The sequence below is a fragment of the Caretta caretta genome, chromosome 8 (assembly GCF_965140235.1).
Source record: "Caretta caretta isolate rCarCar2 chromosome 8, rCarCar1.hap1, whole genome shotgun sequence".
Lineage (NCBI taxonomy): Eukaryota > Metazoa > Chordata > Testudines > Cheloniidae > Caretta > Caretta caretta.
In genome coordinates, this window is record NC_134213.1 from 107,654,703 (window position 1) to 107,670,031 (window position 15,329).

General features: G+C 67.2%; 2 protein-coding genes across 4 annotated transcripts in view; one reads left to right on the forward strand and one right to left on the reverse strand.

The window, feature by feature from the left end:
• Window positions 1–60: 60 nt before the first annotated feature.
• Window positions 61–10,261, forward strand: DPH2 (diphthamide biosynthesis 2). 2 transcript variants are annotated; one of them, XM_048862097.2, is made up of 7 exons: window positions 61–214; window positions 2,699–2,868; window positions 3,339–3,451; window positions 4,195–4,415; window positions 6,011–6,652; window positions 6,991–7,170; window positions 7,796–10,261. In XM_048862097.2, exons 2-7 carry the CDS (start codon window positions 2,716–2,718, stop codon window positions 7,918–7,920), a joined length of 1,434 nt encoding a protein of 477 aa, XP_048718054.1. In that variant the 5' UTR covers window positions 61–214; window positions 2,699–2,715; the 3' UTR covers window positions 7,921–10,261. The 2 variants fall into 2 exon arrangements, with proteins under 2 accessions (XP_048718054.1, XP_074988003.1); XM_075131902.1 differs by lacking the exon at window positions 61–214 and adding an exon at window positions 2,229–2,328.
• Window positions 10,262–13,697: 3,436 nt separating this feature from the next.
• Window positions 13,698–15,329, reverse strand: part of IPO13 (importin 13) — a 67,160-nt gene continuing 65,528 nt past the window's right edge. The window contains exons 19-20 of one of the 2 annotated variants that reach the window (XM_048862083.2): window positions 14,901–15,082; window positions 13,698–14,223 (exon numbers count right to left, since the gene is read on the reverse strand). In XM_048862083.2, coding sequence (XP_048718040.2) covers window positions 14,127–14,223; window positions 14,901–15,082 — 279 coding nt within the window. In that variant the 3' untranslated portion in view covers window positions 13,698–14,126. Of the gene's footprint in view, window positions 14,227–14,900; window positions 15,083–15,329 lie in introns of both variants that reach the window. The other variant, XM_048862082.2, reaches the window with a different exon arrangement.

Consider the following 15,329-nt stretch of genomic DNA (forward strand, 5'->3'; position numbering starts at 1 on the left):
GTGCTCCGCGCCAGCCCCTTCCTCACCGCACGTCTGTGCCGGCTCCTCTCATTGGCTGCGACCGCAGCTTCTCTCCCACACGTGTTGCGATTGGCTCCGAGCTCTGGGGCGGGATTTCCGGGCGGGGACAACGCCGGCTCGTCATTGGTTGGCTCTGTCCTTGCCCTGGGAGCAAGTCCCGGGCGAGTCCATGTGGTTTCTGCCGGGGAGGCCGGTGAGTGGGGGAGGCTGGGACCCCGCGTGGGACGGGGGCTGTTCACTCTGGGCCCTAGTGACGGCTAGACCTGGGCGCCGGGCTCCTTATCGGAGCCCGCTGGGACCCCCCCAGGCAGCCAGACCCCCGCCCCCCACAACCCCCTCCAGCCCCCCAGTCCCTCCCCCCACGGCAGCCAGACCCCCGCCCCCCACAGCCCCTCCCCCCACGGCTCTCCCCGAGCCAGCCCGCCCCAGCTCCCCCCCCACTCTGCCCCCCAGTCCCTCCCCCCACGGCTCTCCCCGAGCCAGCCCGCCCCAGCTCCCCCCCCACTCTGCCCCCCAGTCCCTTCCCCCACGGCTCTCCCCGAGCCAGCCCGCCCCAGCTCCCGCCCCCCACTCTGCCCCCCAGACCCTCCCCCACGGCTCTCCCCGAGCCAGCCCGCCCCAGCTCCCCCCCCACTCTGCCCCCCAGTCCCTCCCCCCACGGCTCTCCCCGAGCCAGCCCGCCCCAGCTCCCGCCCCGCCCCCCACTCTGCCCCCCAGACCCTCCCCCCACGGCTCTCCCCGAGCCAGCCCGCCCCAGCTCCCCCCCCGCCCCCCACTCTGCCCCCCAGTCCCTCCCCCCACGGCTCTCCCCGAGCCAGCCCGCCCCAGCTCCCCCCCGCCCCCCACTCTGCCCCCCAGACCCTCCCCCACGGCTCTCCCCGAGCCAGCCCGCCCCAGCTCCCCCCCCCGCCCCCCACTCTGCCCCCCAGTCCCTCCCCCCACGGCTCTCCCCGAGCCAGCCCGCCCCAGCTCCCCCCCCCACTCTGCCCCCCAGACCCTCCCCCACGGCTCTCCCCGAGCCAGCCCGCCCCAGCTCCCCCCCCGCCCCCCACTCTGCCCCCCAGTCCCTCCCCCCACGGCTCTCCCCGAGCCAGCCCGCCCCAGCTCCCCCCCGCCCCCCACTCTGCCCCCCAGTCCCTCCCCCCACGGCTCTCCCCGAGCCAGCCCGCCCCAGCTCCCCCCCGCCCCCCACTCTGCCCCCCAGACCCTCCCCCACGGCTCTCCCCGAGCCAGCCCGCGCCAGCTTCCCCCCCACTCTGCCCCCCAGTCCCTCCCCCCACGGCTCTCCCCGAGCCAGCCCGCCCCAGCTCCCGCCCCCCACTCTGCCCCCCAGTCCCTCCCCCCACGGCTCTCCCCGAGCCAGCCCGCCCCAGCTCCCCCCCGCCCCCCACTCTGCCCCCCAGACCCTCCCCCACGGCTCTCCCCGAGCCAGCCCGCCCCAGCTCCCCCCCGCCCCCACTCTGCCCCCCAGACCCTCCCCCACGGCTCTCCCCGAGCCAGCCCGCGCCAGCTTCCCCCCCACTCTGCCCCCCAGTCCCTCCCCCCACTGCTCTCCCCGAGCCAGCCCGCCCCAGCTCCCCCCCGCCCCCCACTCTGCCCCCCAGCTCCCCCCCACTCTGCACCCCAGTCCCTCCCCCCACGGCTCTCCCCGAGCCAGCCCGCCCCAGCTCCCCCCCCGCCCCCCACTCTGCCCCCCAGACCCTCCCCCACGGCTCTCCCCGAGCCAGCCCGCCCCAGCTCCCCCCCCGCCCCCACTCTGCCCCCCAGTCCCTCCCCCCACGGCTCTCCCCGAGCCAGCCCGCCCCAGCTCCCCCCCCGCCCCCCACTCTGCCCCCCAGTCCCTCCCCCCACGGCTCTCCCCGAGCCAGCCCGCGCCAGCTCCCGCCCCCCACTCTGCCCCCCAGTCCCTCCCCCCACGGCTCTCCCCGAGCCAGCCCGCCCCAGCTCCCCCCCCGCCCCCCACTCTGCCCCCCAGTCCCTCCCCCCACGGCTCTCCCCGAGCCAGCCCGCCCCAGCTCCCCCCCCGCCCCCCACTCTGCCCCCCAGTCCCTCCCCCCACGGCTCTCCCCGAGCCAGCCCGCGCCAGCTTCCCCTGCCCCCCACTCTGCCCCCCAGTCCCGCCCCCATGACGCTCCCCGAGCCAGCCCGCCTCAGCTCCCACCCCCGACCTGGCCCCCGTGAGTCAGCCAGTCCCTCCAACACCCCCCCACCCCGAGTCAGCCAGACCGCCCCCCTGGAGCTGGATCGGGGTCGGCGCCCCCTAGCGGCGAAAGGCCCTGAGTCCCCTGCCCCAGGCTCGGGAGCCAGGTCAGTGCAGGGGCCCCTGTGCGCTGGTCCCAGCTGGGGAGCTCTGCCCAGTGCTTTCCTGCCCCTCTCCTTTCCCGGGGGCCGGGTGGGGCCCGGCGACACCCTCGCCGAGCGGCCGCTCAGGTACAGAGACTGAGGCCAGGCTGCGCTCGGCGCAGTGTCGCTCGGGGCCGTGAGGAAAGTGACCTAAGCCCCGCGTGGCCGGCGCTAGGCTGGTGGGAGGGAGGCGGGGGACCTACACCGACCCGGGGGGTTCCCCGGCACTGTTACGGCTGCACTGACCCGTCACAGCCACGCCACTGCAGCCTCCGGAGCGCGGCCAAACCCTGATAAATGCTCCAGCTTCCTTCCCCACGGCCTGTGGGTGCAGGTGATGCTGGGGTAACCATGGCGACCCTCTTCAGTCACGATGGGGCCGAGGTGGTCCAGAGGGCCCTGGCTGTCAAGGAGTCGAGCGGCAGGACCCCTGCCGAGGCCCTCGATGCGTTCTACGAGCTGGAGCGAGCCGCGGCCTTCGTCACAGCGAGCGGGTTTCGCAGGGTGAGTCGGTGTCGAGAGCTCGGACGTTCTCCCCCCCAGGCCTGTCCGTGGTCCCTTAGCTCCCCTGGGTAGCACGCTGGTGTCAGACCCACCTCCCACCCCCAGGTGCAGGCCCACACCGGCTGGCGCTGCCAGTGACCCTCCCACAGAGATTGGCCGCACGCGCCCTTCAGCCTGGCTGCGCCTCTCCCGATAGCTGGGGCAGGTTCCCTGGGCAGCTGGGGATTGTCCTGGCGCCCCGGCCTGCCGGTGGAGCGGGCAGCAGCACCCCGGGGCTGAGGGGGTGTCACAGAGAACTGAATGGCTCTTCGGCTCCCTGACCCAGGCAGCCCACAATGGGGCCACAGCTGGCTGCAGAGATCCCTGTTCTGCTCGGTGGGGCTGCCCTAAGCGTGGCTGGGCAGGGGCTCCATATGGGGGGGCTGGGCCTTGCATGTACCCACATCTCCCTGCACTGGCCCTGCCGGCAGGTTGCCCTGCAGTTCCCCGACGAGCTCCTGGCAGATTCAGCCGCCGTCGCAGCCAAGATGGAGGAGGCGACCGGCAGCAAAATGTACATCCTGGGGGACACGTCGTACGGCAGGTAGGTGCCGCGGAGGGGCGGCGTGGGCTCCCCACACCTGGGCTCAGGTTGGGCTCCAGCCTCAGCCCTTCCCCCATGCTGGATCCGTGGGAGGTGAGAAGCTGCCCCCCAGGACAGGAGCCGCTGTGCGCCCAGCCTTGGGCTGCCAGGTGGCACGGCCCATCCCCCTCCGATTGGGCCCCTGCCTCCTCTTGGGGCTCAGAGGGCTCCCCCCCCCATTTTTCCTCCTGTCCTGCAGCCCCTCTGGCGTTCTCGCTGCTCCCCCTGGGTCCTGTCAACACGCCCATCTGATCACTCTGTGCCAGGTCCCACTACAGTGAGCAACCGGCTGCTCCCCTCCGGAGAGGGGCGTGACTTGTACCCCACCCCGTAAGCAATGGCAGCTTTGGGCTTGATTTGACTGATGGGTCGCCCGTGCCATCCCCGTCTGTTTGAGGGGCTCCTGTGAATCCCCGCTCCTCTGCCCTCCCCTGGGAGGTTCCGTGAGGAGCAGGGCGCGTTGCTCACTGCTGGGCTGTCGGGCCCCCCTCTCCCGCTGTGGCCAGTGCAGGCTCCGGGGAGGTTGCCCAAAGCGATGCTGGGCCCGCTGCGACTGTGCCTAGAGTGGTCGGGCACCCCGGTGTCGGAGCGCAGGGCCCAGTGGGAGGAGGTGGGGGCAGAGGAGAGCAGCCTCCTGTGCTGCATTGCCTGTGGGCCCCCGAGGTCGCCGTGTCTCCGGCTGACGCTTTCCCTTCCCCCGGTAGCTGCTGTGTGGACGAGGTGGCTGCGGAGCACGTGGGGGCAGAGGCCGTGGTGCACTACGGCCCAGCGTGTCTCAGCCCTTGCAGGAAGTTGCTGGTGCTGCACGTGTTTGGCCAGCAGCCCCTGGACACGGAGCGCTGCGCTGGGGCCTTCCGGGAGCTCTACCCTGACCGCCAGAGCCACGTGGTGGTGCTGAGTGACGTGGTCTACGCCCACGCGCTAGGTGAGAGCTGCGTCCGGGGTGGGCCATGCGTGATGGGTTGTCACCCCCGGGGTGCTGTCTGGGGGCTGTGTGAACCACTGTGCCCCCTAAATCATCCAGCTGGGCTGGCCCTTCTCACGCTGCTGTGCTGGTGATTCAGCCAACCTCTCCAGGCCCTGTTAGCACCCAACACAACAGCAGGTGGCGCCACACACCCAGCTGAGCTACCTGAGTGCTTTACCTGAGCCACTCAAGGACAAACAGGAGACACCAGCCAATTTCCCAGCTCCCCCGCCTTGCACCCCTACTGGAGTATAAACCCAGTATTATAGCATCTTGCACTGCACAGGGATCTATACAGTGCGAGCTCGTTAATATAGTTCCCTCAATGAGGGTGAGAGATGCACAACAAGCCTGTGTTAACCAAGCTGAGATTTTCCAGGTGCTTCACTTAAAGTCACACTGAATCATAGAATCATAGAATATCAGGGTTGGAAGGGACCCCAGAAGGTCATCTAGTCCAACCCCCTGCTCGAAGCAGGACCAATTCCCACTGGTTAAGATAAAACTTAAAACAAGTGTATTAACTGCAGAAAGAGATTGTAAGTGATTATAAGGGATAGCAAACAGATCAAAGCAGATTACCTAGCAAATAAACAAAACCGCAACTAAGCCTGACATACTAGACAGATGGCATTTGAATTAGCTGCTTCTCACCCTGACTGATGGGACAAGCCGGCTTGCAGATTGTTAAGGCACAGACTGCAATTGCTGGGCAACCTGGGTTCCCCTCCCCCATTCCAAGTCCTTTGTCTTTTGAAGCTGCTTCCAGGTGTTGAGTTGTGGGGGAGTGAAGACCAATCATGATCTCACTCCACACCTTATATAGTCTCTCCCTTTGGCAGGAACCCTTTGTTCCCAGCTAAGTTCCCAGCCCAGTCTGTGGAAAAATACCAAAGGTACCAAAATGGAGTTCAGGGTCATGTGGTCTGGTCACATGTCCTTGCTGGGTCATAGCAGCCATTACTCATTGGCTGGCTGAAACGTTCACCGGAAGGCCAAGCTTTTCCATGGTCCATTGGCTTTGCTGATAGGCCATTGGCACAGTCAAGCTTCTTCCTTGCTGTACCTAACAGGCTGGCTGTGGGTGTCGCCCAGGGTGAGCCCATTTGAAGTGCAGTTCCCCAGTCAATATTTGTAACTCCAGATACAAAAATGACACATGCCCACGGATCGGGTGATCCTATCCAGCAAATCATCACTTTTCCGGAGACCCCTCACATGACTGATCTTGTACCAGGTGCATCATCATCATCCTATCACTGTGGGGAGTTTGGGGTGCATTGTCACAGCGTGCAGGGGGGGTCGCATGCCCGCTGCAACACTGCTCCTCGCCGGGGGGGATGGGTCAGAGCAGCAGCAGGAACCAAACCAGGCTGGCTAGCCCGTCCGATCCCCTGAGCTCCACGGGCCCCTGCTGCCCCGGCCTGGGTCCCCCATACACAGGCCTACCGATGCCTCTGCCTGGCAGCCCTCTCCTGTCCCTGCCCGGCGGGCTCTCTGCATGGGGCTGGCCTGCGTGGGGCCTGCTCAGCCTGTCATCCCCTTCCCCCCAGGTGAGCTGGAGCAGCTGCTGGGCCCGGAGTACCCCCATGTCGTCTTCTCCCGCCTGGCGAGTGACGAGGCCCCCGACCGCCCGCAGGGCCCGGGGCTGGTGCGGCAGTTCGGGCGCCTCTTTGCAGTGGAGGCGCAGAGCGGGCTGAAGGGCTACGCCATGTTCTACGTGGGCGCCGAGGGCCTGGCCCTCACCAACTTCATGCTGAGCTGGAACCGCTGCCCCTTCAGCTCCTTCAACCCGGCCACGGGCCATGGCCGGCGCGAGAGCCTCGACAGCAACCGGGCGCTGCTGAGGCGCCTCTACCTGGTGGAGCGGGCACGGGACGCCCGCGTGGTGGGCATCCTGGTGGGCACGCTGGGCGTGGCCGGCTACCTCTCCATCCTGGAACACTTGCGGGGCATCCTGAGCCGGGCCGGCAAGCGCAGCTACACCCTGGCCATGGGCAAGCTGAGCCCCGCCAAGCTGGCCAACTTCCTGGAGGTGGACGTCTTCGTGCTGGTGGCCTGTCCCCAGAACTCCCTGCTGGACTCCAGGGACTTCTACCGGCCCGTGGTGACACCCTACGAGCTGGAGCTGGCCTGCAACCCAGCCCGGGAATGGAGCAGCCTCTATGTCACTGACTTCAGAGACCTGCTGCCAGGTACCCGGCCGGCTCCGTGCCAAGGGGACAGCGCCAGAGCCACCGGGAGCTATTGCAGCGCCCCCTGCTGGCCGTGGCTGGGGCTCCCCCCAAGCCTGCACTCTGTCCTGCTCCCCACAGCGCCTCCTGCTGGGAGAGGCCGGGGCTGGAGTAGCCAGGAGCCCTGCCATACCCAGTTCTCACGTTATGTGACTCACTGGGTGAGCTGGACCGTGTGAGGCTCCAGATGCAGGGTAACCCCAGGGTGGGTAGCTGTGGGTGTGGGACCCAGCCTGGTAGGGTGGATTTGGGGCTGGCTGCCCCCAGAGGCTGCTCTCTGATGTCTCTCACCCGGGCAGGTGGCTGTGCACATGTCGGCTTCCCAGACACGGTCCCCGGAGAAGGCGACGTTCCCGACGTGTCGCTGATCACTGGGGAGCTGCGCGCGGCTGGGCTCTCCAGCTCCCCGGCCCCATCCTCCAGCTCTGCCCTGGCCTGCAGGAACCCGGCGCTCGCACTGGCCGAGATCAGCCCGGCAGGTTTGAACTTTGCTTTATTTGCCCTCCCTGTGTCTCCCCTGTCCACCCTCTCCACCCCATAAAGTGATGCCAAACCTCTGCCCACAGCGCCCCTGGCTGGGGCTGGAGTATCCAGAACCCCACCCAGCCTGCCACAGCACCCCTTGCTGGGGTATCCGGAACCCGACCCAGCCAGCCCTCCCCGTCCCACAGCACCTCCTGCTGGGGCTGGAGTATCCAGAACCCCACCCAGCCTGCCACAGCACCCCTTGCTGGGGTATCCGGAACCCGACCCAGCCAGCCCTCCCCGTCCCACAGCACCTCCTGCTGGGGCTGGAGTATCCGGAACCCCACCCAGCCTGCCACAGCACCCCTTGCTGGGGTATCCGGAACCCGACCCAGCCAGCCCTCCCCGTCCCACAGCACCTCCTGCTGGGGCTGGAGTATCCGGAACCCCACCCAGCCTGCCCCACTCCCCACAGTGCCCCCTGCTTGGATTGGAATAGCCGGGACCCCCACCCCCAGCCAATGCTCCTGTCCCTGCAGCGCCCCCTGCTGGGAGAAGCCCAGGCTGGAGCAGCCGGGAGCTCCCCCACAGGCCTGTGCCCGGTTCCCACTAACCACTCTCCCCCTCCCTTGCTCCCAGCTTCCTTCCTGGAGTCGCGCAGTTGGCAGGGCTTGGAGCAGCAGCTGGGCCAGACGCCCGTGACAAAGGCCGTGCCGGGCCGGAGGGGGATCGCGATCGCCTACGAAGACGAGGCTTGTGGGTGACTGTGACCCTGCGGGACGCCACTGCTGGGAGACGGGCCCTGTGGGGCTCCAGCCTCCTGCCCTGGGTCGCCCTGGGCCCGTCTGCAGCTCAGTCCTGGGGCCGGTGCCAACAGTGGCCCTCTCCCGCTGGGGCCTGGCATTGGAGACTTGGGAGTGCAGGATCCTTGGGGCTGCTGGTGACGCTGGCCTGGATACAGCTGTGCCTTAGAGAACCCGATGGCGTTCGGGGTGCGACTCCGCAGGGCAGGCGGACACCCCCGGCCCACTCCCCCACGAGCCTCCATGGCCACCTTGGACAGAGGGCACAGGGGAGTGACCTCCCCTCCTCGCTACCCCAGCCGGCAGCTCCCAGGGGCAAGGCCTGGGCTGGGCAGGGCCTGGCCTCCGCCCTGACCCTGGGTCCCCTGCCCAGCGCCGGGGGGCAGGTAGAGGAGCTCGGCATCCCCCCGGCTCCCCTGGCAGCGCTAGCCTGAGGACAGCGAGGCCAAGGCAGCCGTGGCTGAAGGCGGGAGGTGGCGCCCAGGCAGGCCTGGCCCGGAGCAGCAGCGCCAGGGAGCTCATCCAAGCCGGGACAGGCCTGGGGCTGCTGCCAGAGGCTCCACGGGACGTGCCCTGGGGGGGCCTGTGTGTTCCCCTCCCCCCTGCTCTGGCTGAGGGAGCCGGGTGCAGCTGGCATGTTCGCACCCCACAGGGTGTTTGCTGGCTGCTCGCAGGGGTGCTGGGCCGTAGCCCTAGCAGGCGGTTTGTGTCCTGACTGCCGCAGCCTGGCTCACGGGCGGCCCGCGGGTAGAGGGGCACCTTGCTACGAGCCCCAGCTCTGCCCCTTCCCCCAGCAGGGGGAGCGCCGTGTCCCCTACTCTCCGCCTCCGCAGGGGTGCCCCAGGGGCAGGGGAAGCTACACCCAGGCCCGCTCCTGAGCAGGCATGGGCACCTCTCCTGCCAGCCACCTGCCCTGGCTGTGCCCGTGGCTCTGAGCTCCTCACAGTCTGCGGGCTAAAGGTTTGTGAAGGCGAAGCCAGGCCAGCGCTGAGGGGGCGGGGGAGTGGAGCTGACGCCTGCCACAAGCCCGCTGCTGCAGTTTGCTCCCGGTGTGGCCTTGGCCCTGGTTTAGCAGCACCTGCCAGACCAGCCGAGTGAGGGGGAGGCCCTGCTTCCATCTGGTGCGTTGCCGGGCCTCTCGGGGGGGGTCCAGGCCTGGCATGACCTGCCCACGTTCACAGGATGAGTGGCAGAACCAGTAACAGCCCGGGTCTCCCCAGCGCCCAGCCCTGGGCCCCGGCTGCCCCTGTCACGCTCCCACCCAGCACCGCACCACCCCTCGCTCGCCTGCTCCTCCAGCCTGCCTGGCAGCCCCCCCGGCTCCATCCCTGCCCCCAGGCCCGCTGGATGGGGTGTTGCTGGCCGTCTGTGGAACCACTGAGCCTCGGTTTCCCTGCCGTGGTGACCCAGCTCTGCCCCTCCCTGTCCAAAACATGTAGGAAATGACCTGAACGCTTCGCTTCTCTCCAGCAGACCGGCCTCCCCAGCCTGCCCTGGGCCTACCTCCCCTGCCACCCACACGCACTGCCCGCTCTCCTCCTCCCTGCCCAGCCGCCTGCCCCCTGCTCCAACAGGGCCTTCAGGTGGTCCATTAACCCCTTCTTGCCTGGGGTGGAAACCCGTGTGCCCCCTTACATGGAGAGGGGCTGCAGAGGGGGGCCAGCCCTCCAGGAGTGCCCGGGGGTCACCAGGAATTAAAGCGTAATCTTGGGAAAGCACATGTCATGATATGAAACCTCCAGGGACACGTCCCCCCAACACTGACAGCCCCAGCTCTGCTGGGGGGCTGTTCCCTGGCCTGGGCTGGGTGTGTCACACTCGCTGGTCACAACGGGCCCTGCCGGCCGCTGGCACAGCACATTACAGGGCATGGCGCCAGGGTGCTGGCCCTAAGAAGGGCCAGACTGGGTCAAACCAAAGGTCCATCCAGCCCCATGTCCTGTCTGCCAACAGTGGCCACTGGCAGGGGCTCCAGAGGGAACGAACAGAACAGGGAATCGCCCAGTGATCCATCCCCTGTCGCCCATTCCCAGCTCCTGGCAAACAGAGGCTAGGGACACCATCCCCCTCATCCTGGCTAACAGCCATCGATGGACCTGTCCTCCATGAATTTATCTAGTTCTTTTTTGAACCCCATTATCGTCGTGGCCTTCACAACATCCCCTAACAACCAGTTCCACAGGTTGACTGTGTGGTGTGTGAAGAAATACTTCCTCTTGTTTGTGTTTAACCTGCTGCCTGGAATGAATGAGCCACCCAAACATGAACTCTCACCCTTTGTGAGGGGGGGCTTTTTCCTGTGGGATGACTATGGTGTGTGCCTCAGTTTCCCCTAAGAGCTGCATGGTTAATTAGAGCTGGGGAGATTGTTTACTCTGCAGAGCACGACTAATGCCTAGTTGGGCCTGGCCCCCATTCCACAGAGTCCAATTGCCCAGACGGTGGATACCTACCAACTAACGCCTGGGGACTGCCCACTCTGAAGGCAGCCCTTTGTAGAGCAGAGGCCTGAGGCGGTGACGCAGGTTCCCCAGGAACAAGGGTGGGCGGGGGGGTAAGTGCAGGCTGCTGGAGTCAGGGAAGCGCCTGGCCGGGGCCACAGAAACGCTCAGAAGAGCGCGCGGGGCTCCAGGCTGACCCACTGAATTGCTGCTCTCTGCTAACCAGGGGCGCTTGACGCTGTGTCCAGAAACCCTCCTGCTCTTACCCTGCTGCCGGAGTCACCCAGAGTCATGGTGTGGGGGGGGGGGCTCCCTGCGGGGTGCAGCCAGGCAGACTCACTGTGGGGTGCGCCTGGCTTGCCCCAGCCCTGCGGGGGGGTCCGCGCTCAGTCCCAGGAGGGTGGGGGGGTGGAAGCCAAGGGGCTGACGCTAGTGACAGCGTGTGACCCTGAGGGGCAGACGCAAGGCACGGGTTGCCCCAGGGAGTGGGCAGAGCCCTCCCAGTGCTCAGGCTCCAGGCAAAGCGTCACTCCCTACACTGCAATGGCCCCACTGCGCAGCCCGAGCCCTGGGAACTGGGTCCAACGCAAACACTTCCCAGGGCAGGAATCCGCTCCCCGCGGCTGGGGCAGGGCTCTCTGCCTTGCGCTCTAGCCTCACTGGTCCCAGCTAACCTGCACAGCGGTGTCCTCGCTCACTTCCAGCTCATTGCGGGGGGCACTGGGGGAGTAGGATGAGTAATGCGTGTCTGCGTCCCATGTGCTGCCCAGGGCCAGGTGTGAGCTTGCCTCGAGCCTGGACACTGCAGAACTTCGCCCCAGTGACCTGGCCGCCCAGCCCTTTGGGGGAACCAGCCTGTTCTAGCACGTGGAAGGGCAAGGAGCGCGGGCCCCGGTTAGCTGGTTAGGGGGTGGCTGGAGGAGGGGGGACAAAGAGCAGCCTGAGCCCCCTGGATGGGGAAAGACGCAGCTTGATGGCGCTGAGCCTGTGCCGGCTTCACAGAGTCACTGCAGGTGAGAGATCAGGGGACATTGGGGGGGGGCACCCGCGTGAGGGGACCCCGAGAGAGCCTGGCTTGCTGGAGGCTGCAGTCCCAGGTGGGACCAAAGGGCCTAGCCCCAGTAGGGGGCTGGCCCAGGAAGGTGTTGCAAAGGGATGGGAGGAGGAGCTACTGGAACCTGGAGGATAAAAGATGTGGGGCTCACCCCACAGGGATGGCCCTGCACCCACAAACACCCCCCCCAGCCACCACAGGGGCACAATGCCTGGTGCAATGGGACGTGAGCAGGGGCTATGGGTCAGGGTTGAGGGGAACCAGCAGAGCTGGGATCACACTCTACAGACCCACCCTCCAGCTCCAGGGTTTTGGGGGCTGACTGGGGGTGGCGCCGTGATGGCTGGAGCTTGCCACTGAGCCGGCCACCGCCCTGGCAGCTCCTCCTGAGGAATGGGCACCAGCGGGGCAGGGCTCGCCCCAGCCTGTCCATGACATGGGCAGCAGGGGGGGGGCTGACCCACTCCCTGCCAGGCCTGCTGACCCACAGGACGCCAGACACGACTGAGGCAGGCTGCGAGGGAGGGAGGGAGGTGCAGGACACCCGCTGCTCCTACTGTCATCTGGTGCTCCCCCGCCTAGCCTGGAAAGGCTGCCAGGAGCTGGAGCCTGCTGCCCTCAAGCTGGGGCTGTTCCCATACCTCCCTCCTGCAGCCCCAGGGTGCATGGTGCAGGAAGCAGCGGGCACATCAGCCATCCACACCCTGGGGTGACTGGGAGCCAACTCCCAGCAGGGCCCTGGTGGCAGCAGCAAGGGGCAGCCTGGCCCCACAGCACTGGAAAAGCAGCTTGCACCTCTGCCCCTCTCAGCCGCCATTGGGGCTGGGGCTAGGGTGGCTCTAATAGGTCCGGGAGGGGCTGCCTTGGCTATTCCTGCACCAGTCTGGGCCAGGCTCGGGCCCTGCCTCCCAGACTGGGTCTCAACATGCCCTGCCCAGTGTGCGCCTTTCCTCACCAGCACATCCTGCTGCACTCCACCCCACTGATCCACTGCTAAGGACAAGGCATGAGGGGCAGGGAGCCACCAGGCCCAGGCACTGGGCTGCCCCACACCTGGGGGGGCAGTGGGGAGATGCATCAGCTCCAGCCTTTGCCCCATATCAAAGGAAACCTACAAGGTTGATGCAACAGTATCACACAGTAGCAAACTAAGTACGGTAGGGGAAATTAAACCTGGCCCCATGCCATGGGGCAGCCTCTCTCCGACCCGCTTGAGAAATCCACGTGGCCCCCCACTAACAGGCTGGAGAGAAGCCAGTGAGACTGGGATGAACCAGGCAGGGTCCCAAATGAGAGCGCAAACTGGCAGCACGCGGGGGCTGTTTCCACCCTGCTTGTGCCAGGCCCAGAGCCACCCCTAACCCCGCTAAGCAAAAGAAGGGCCAGGGGCTGGGCCAGGCTGCCCAGCTGAGTTTCAAGCCTTGGGGGCAGGAGGCGTGGCCAGCTGAGACGTAGAAGCAGCTGCTCTCGCTCACTCTGGGGCTTGCATTGGTGCAGACCAGGTGAGCCTGCAGCCCTAAGGATGAAGGGCCCTGCCCACTCCAGGTCACAGGGCGGACACGTAGCTGGGTCCATCAGCTGGGCGATCCAAGGAGCCCCTGAAAGTTGGGCCGGTTCTGCGGCAGCCCCTTCCCCTGCTGAGAGGGGCCGCAGGGCAGTTGTGAAGAGAAGGGCTCTCCGGGACCTGGGCGTTGCTGGGCCATAGACACACTCCAGCCCTGGCCCCTGTGAGAGCCCCCCCCTCACCAGACCAGACGGACAGGCACACAAGCCTTGGCCTGCTCTGCTGCAGGCCACTTTGGCTAGCGCCGAGCTGCAGTTAGATGCATTGACTACTGGCTCTGTGCTCAGGCCAGTGCCTGCAGCACACCCACCAGCTCGCCTGGCCTGGTGCTTCCCCTCGGGCAGCTAGCCAGGGCTCCCAAGCCGCAGCTAGGGCAAAGCCTCTCCACCCATCCGTGCCAGCCTCACGCCGGCTCCCCTTGGCCACTCTTTGCCCTGGGCTCCCAGGGCCCAGAGCCTGTTCAGAGAGCAGCCGGGCAAGGGGGCTGCTGCACAAAACAACTAGCCAAACCCCTGGCAGACAGGAGCTCCCAGCACCCCTGCATGCTGAGCTCCTCTCCCCCTGGGTTGCAGCCTGAGTGGCCCCTGCTGGCCATGTGCAGAGGAGTACCAAGGCCGCACGGAGAGGGGAGGCTCTGGGGGGTTCCCCCAGGCACAGCAGAAGAAGCACGGCCGCAGCATAGAAATATCCTGACTATAATTAGGTGCAGGGCTCCCCCCAACCATATACACACGGCCAGAGGGCAAGGCCCCCTGGTGCGGGACGGTCACCACCATGGACACGCGAGGGGGCAGCCTCCTGCAGGGACTCCAGCGCATGGCTGCCCACGGGAAGGGCTGGCAGCCAAGCCACAGCAAGGGCAGTCACTGTGCCAGGTCCGTCTGTCCAGCCTCCCCGCCATGTCCTGCAGCTGCTGCTGCCCGCTCCCAGCCCCTGCCGGGGGGAGCATGCTGGGGAACAGAGGGTTGTAGCTGAGCAGCGTCCGGAGCGGGTTACTTCTAGGTGGAGGGTTATTCTACGAGCCGATTGCAGTGGGGCGGGGAGGACGGGGGCTGCCGTGCGGGGAAGAGCTGGCCTGGGCGGTCCGTCTGCTCTCCTGGCGGGGCTCTCAGTAGTCGGCTGTGTATTCCGTGCCATGCAGTCCCCGGCACAGCAGGGTGAACTCCTTCACCATCTCCTTCACGCGCCTCTTGTTCACGCGCTCTCTGCTAACACGGAGACAGGGACACGCGTGAGCCAGACACAAGGGACAGACTCTGCCAATGCTCGCCCCTGGCCCACAGCCAGCCCGCTGCCCAAGGGACCAGCAGCACGGGAGAGCCGGCAGCGGCAGCATGCGAAGCTGGGGGCGCCCCTAGCGGGGCCGGCTGGTGTGTAGAGCTGGGGGGGCAGGGGCTCCCCTTGCGGGGCTGGATAGCACACAGAGCCGGGGGGGCTCCCCTTGTGGGGCCGGCTGGTGTGCAGAGCTGGGGGGGCAGGGGCTCCCCTTGCAGGGCAGGATAGCACACAGAGCCGGGGGGGCTCCCCTTGTGGGGCCGGCTGGTGTGCAGAGCTGGGGGGGGGCAGGGGCTCCCCTTGCGGGGCTGGATAGCACACAGAGCCGGGGGGCTCCCCTTGTGGGGCCAGCAGGTGTGCAGAGCTGGGGGGGGCAGGGGTTCCCCTTGCGGGGCTGGATAGCACACAGAGCCGGGGGGGGGCACTCCTTGTGGGGCCAGTGGCTCCCTTTGCAGGGCTGGATAGCACATAGAGCCAGGGGGGCTCCCCAGGCAGGGCCAGCTGGCATGCAGAGCTTGGGGGGCGGGGGGGAAAGAGGTTTGCTCCTGTAAGGGGCGTCTCCCCTCTGGGATCAGCCTGGGCTGTGAGCTCCTCAGGTCAGCCCCACCTAAGGATCTGCTGGCTGAAGGTGTCCTTCTGCTCCGGGCTGACGCGGGCCGAGGGGAAGCCCTCCTGCTGCATGGCCTCCTTCATCCAGACGCTCAGGTAGCTGAAGCAGTGCTTGCTCAGGGTGAAGAGGATCTCTGCAAAGTGATCCATCAGGCTGCGGGAGGCCTGGCCCCCGACGCCCTGCGAAGCACAGACCCTGCTGAGCGCGTGCCAGAGGAGCGCTGGCCTGGCAGCACCAGCCAAGGGCCCGATTTTCGGAGCCCCCGCTCCTGGGGGGAGCCCTGACGTAGCAGCACCAACAACGCACTGCCCAGGGCGCAAGCAGCTGCCAGGGACAGTGCAGACCCGCCTGTGGGAAGACCCACCCGGCACAGGTCCACGCAGGGAGGACTCAACGCTTGGCCAAGGCCTGCTGAGGGGAAGCTAC

Bases quoted from the DNA above. Each gene is read 5' to 3' on its own strand.
- DPH2 (XM_048862097.2), top strand. From the start codon at position 2,716: ATGGCGACCCTCTTCAGTCACGATGGGGCCGAGGTGGTCCAGAGGGCC. The intron at 3,452-4,194 runs GTAGGTGCCGCG...TTCCCCCGGTAG, and splicing joins GGGGACACGTCGTACGGCAG to CTGCTGTGTGGACGAGGTGG. The intron at 6,653-6,990 runs GTACCCGGCCGG...TCACCCGGGCAG, and splicing joins CTTCAGAGACCTGCTGCCAG to GTGGCTGTGCACATGTCGGC.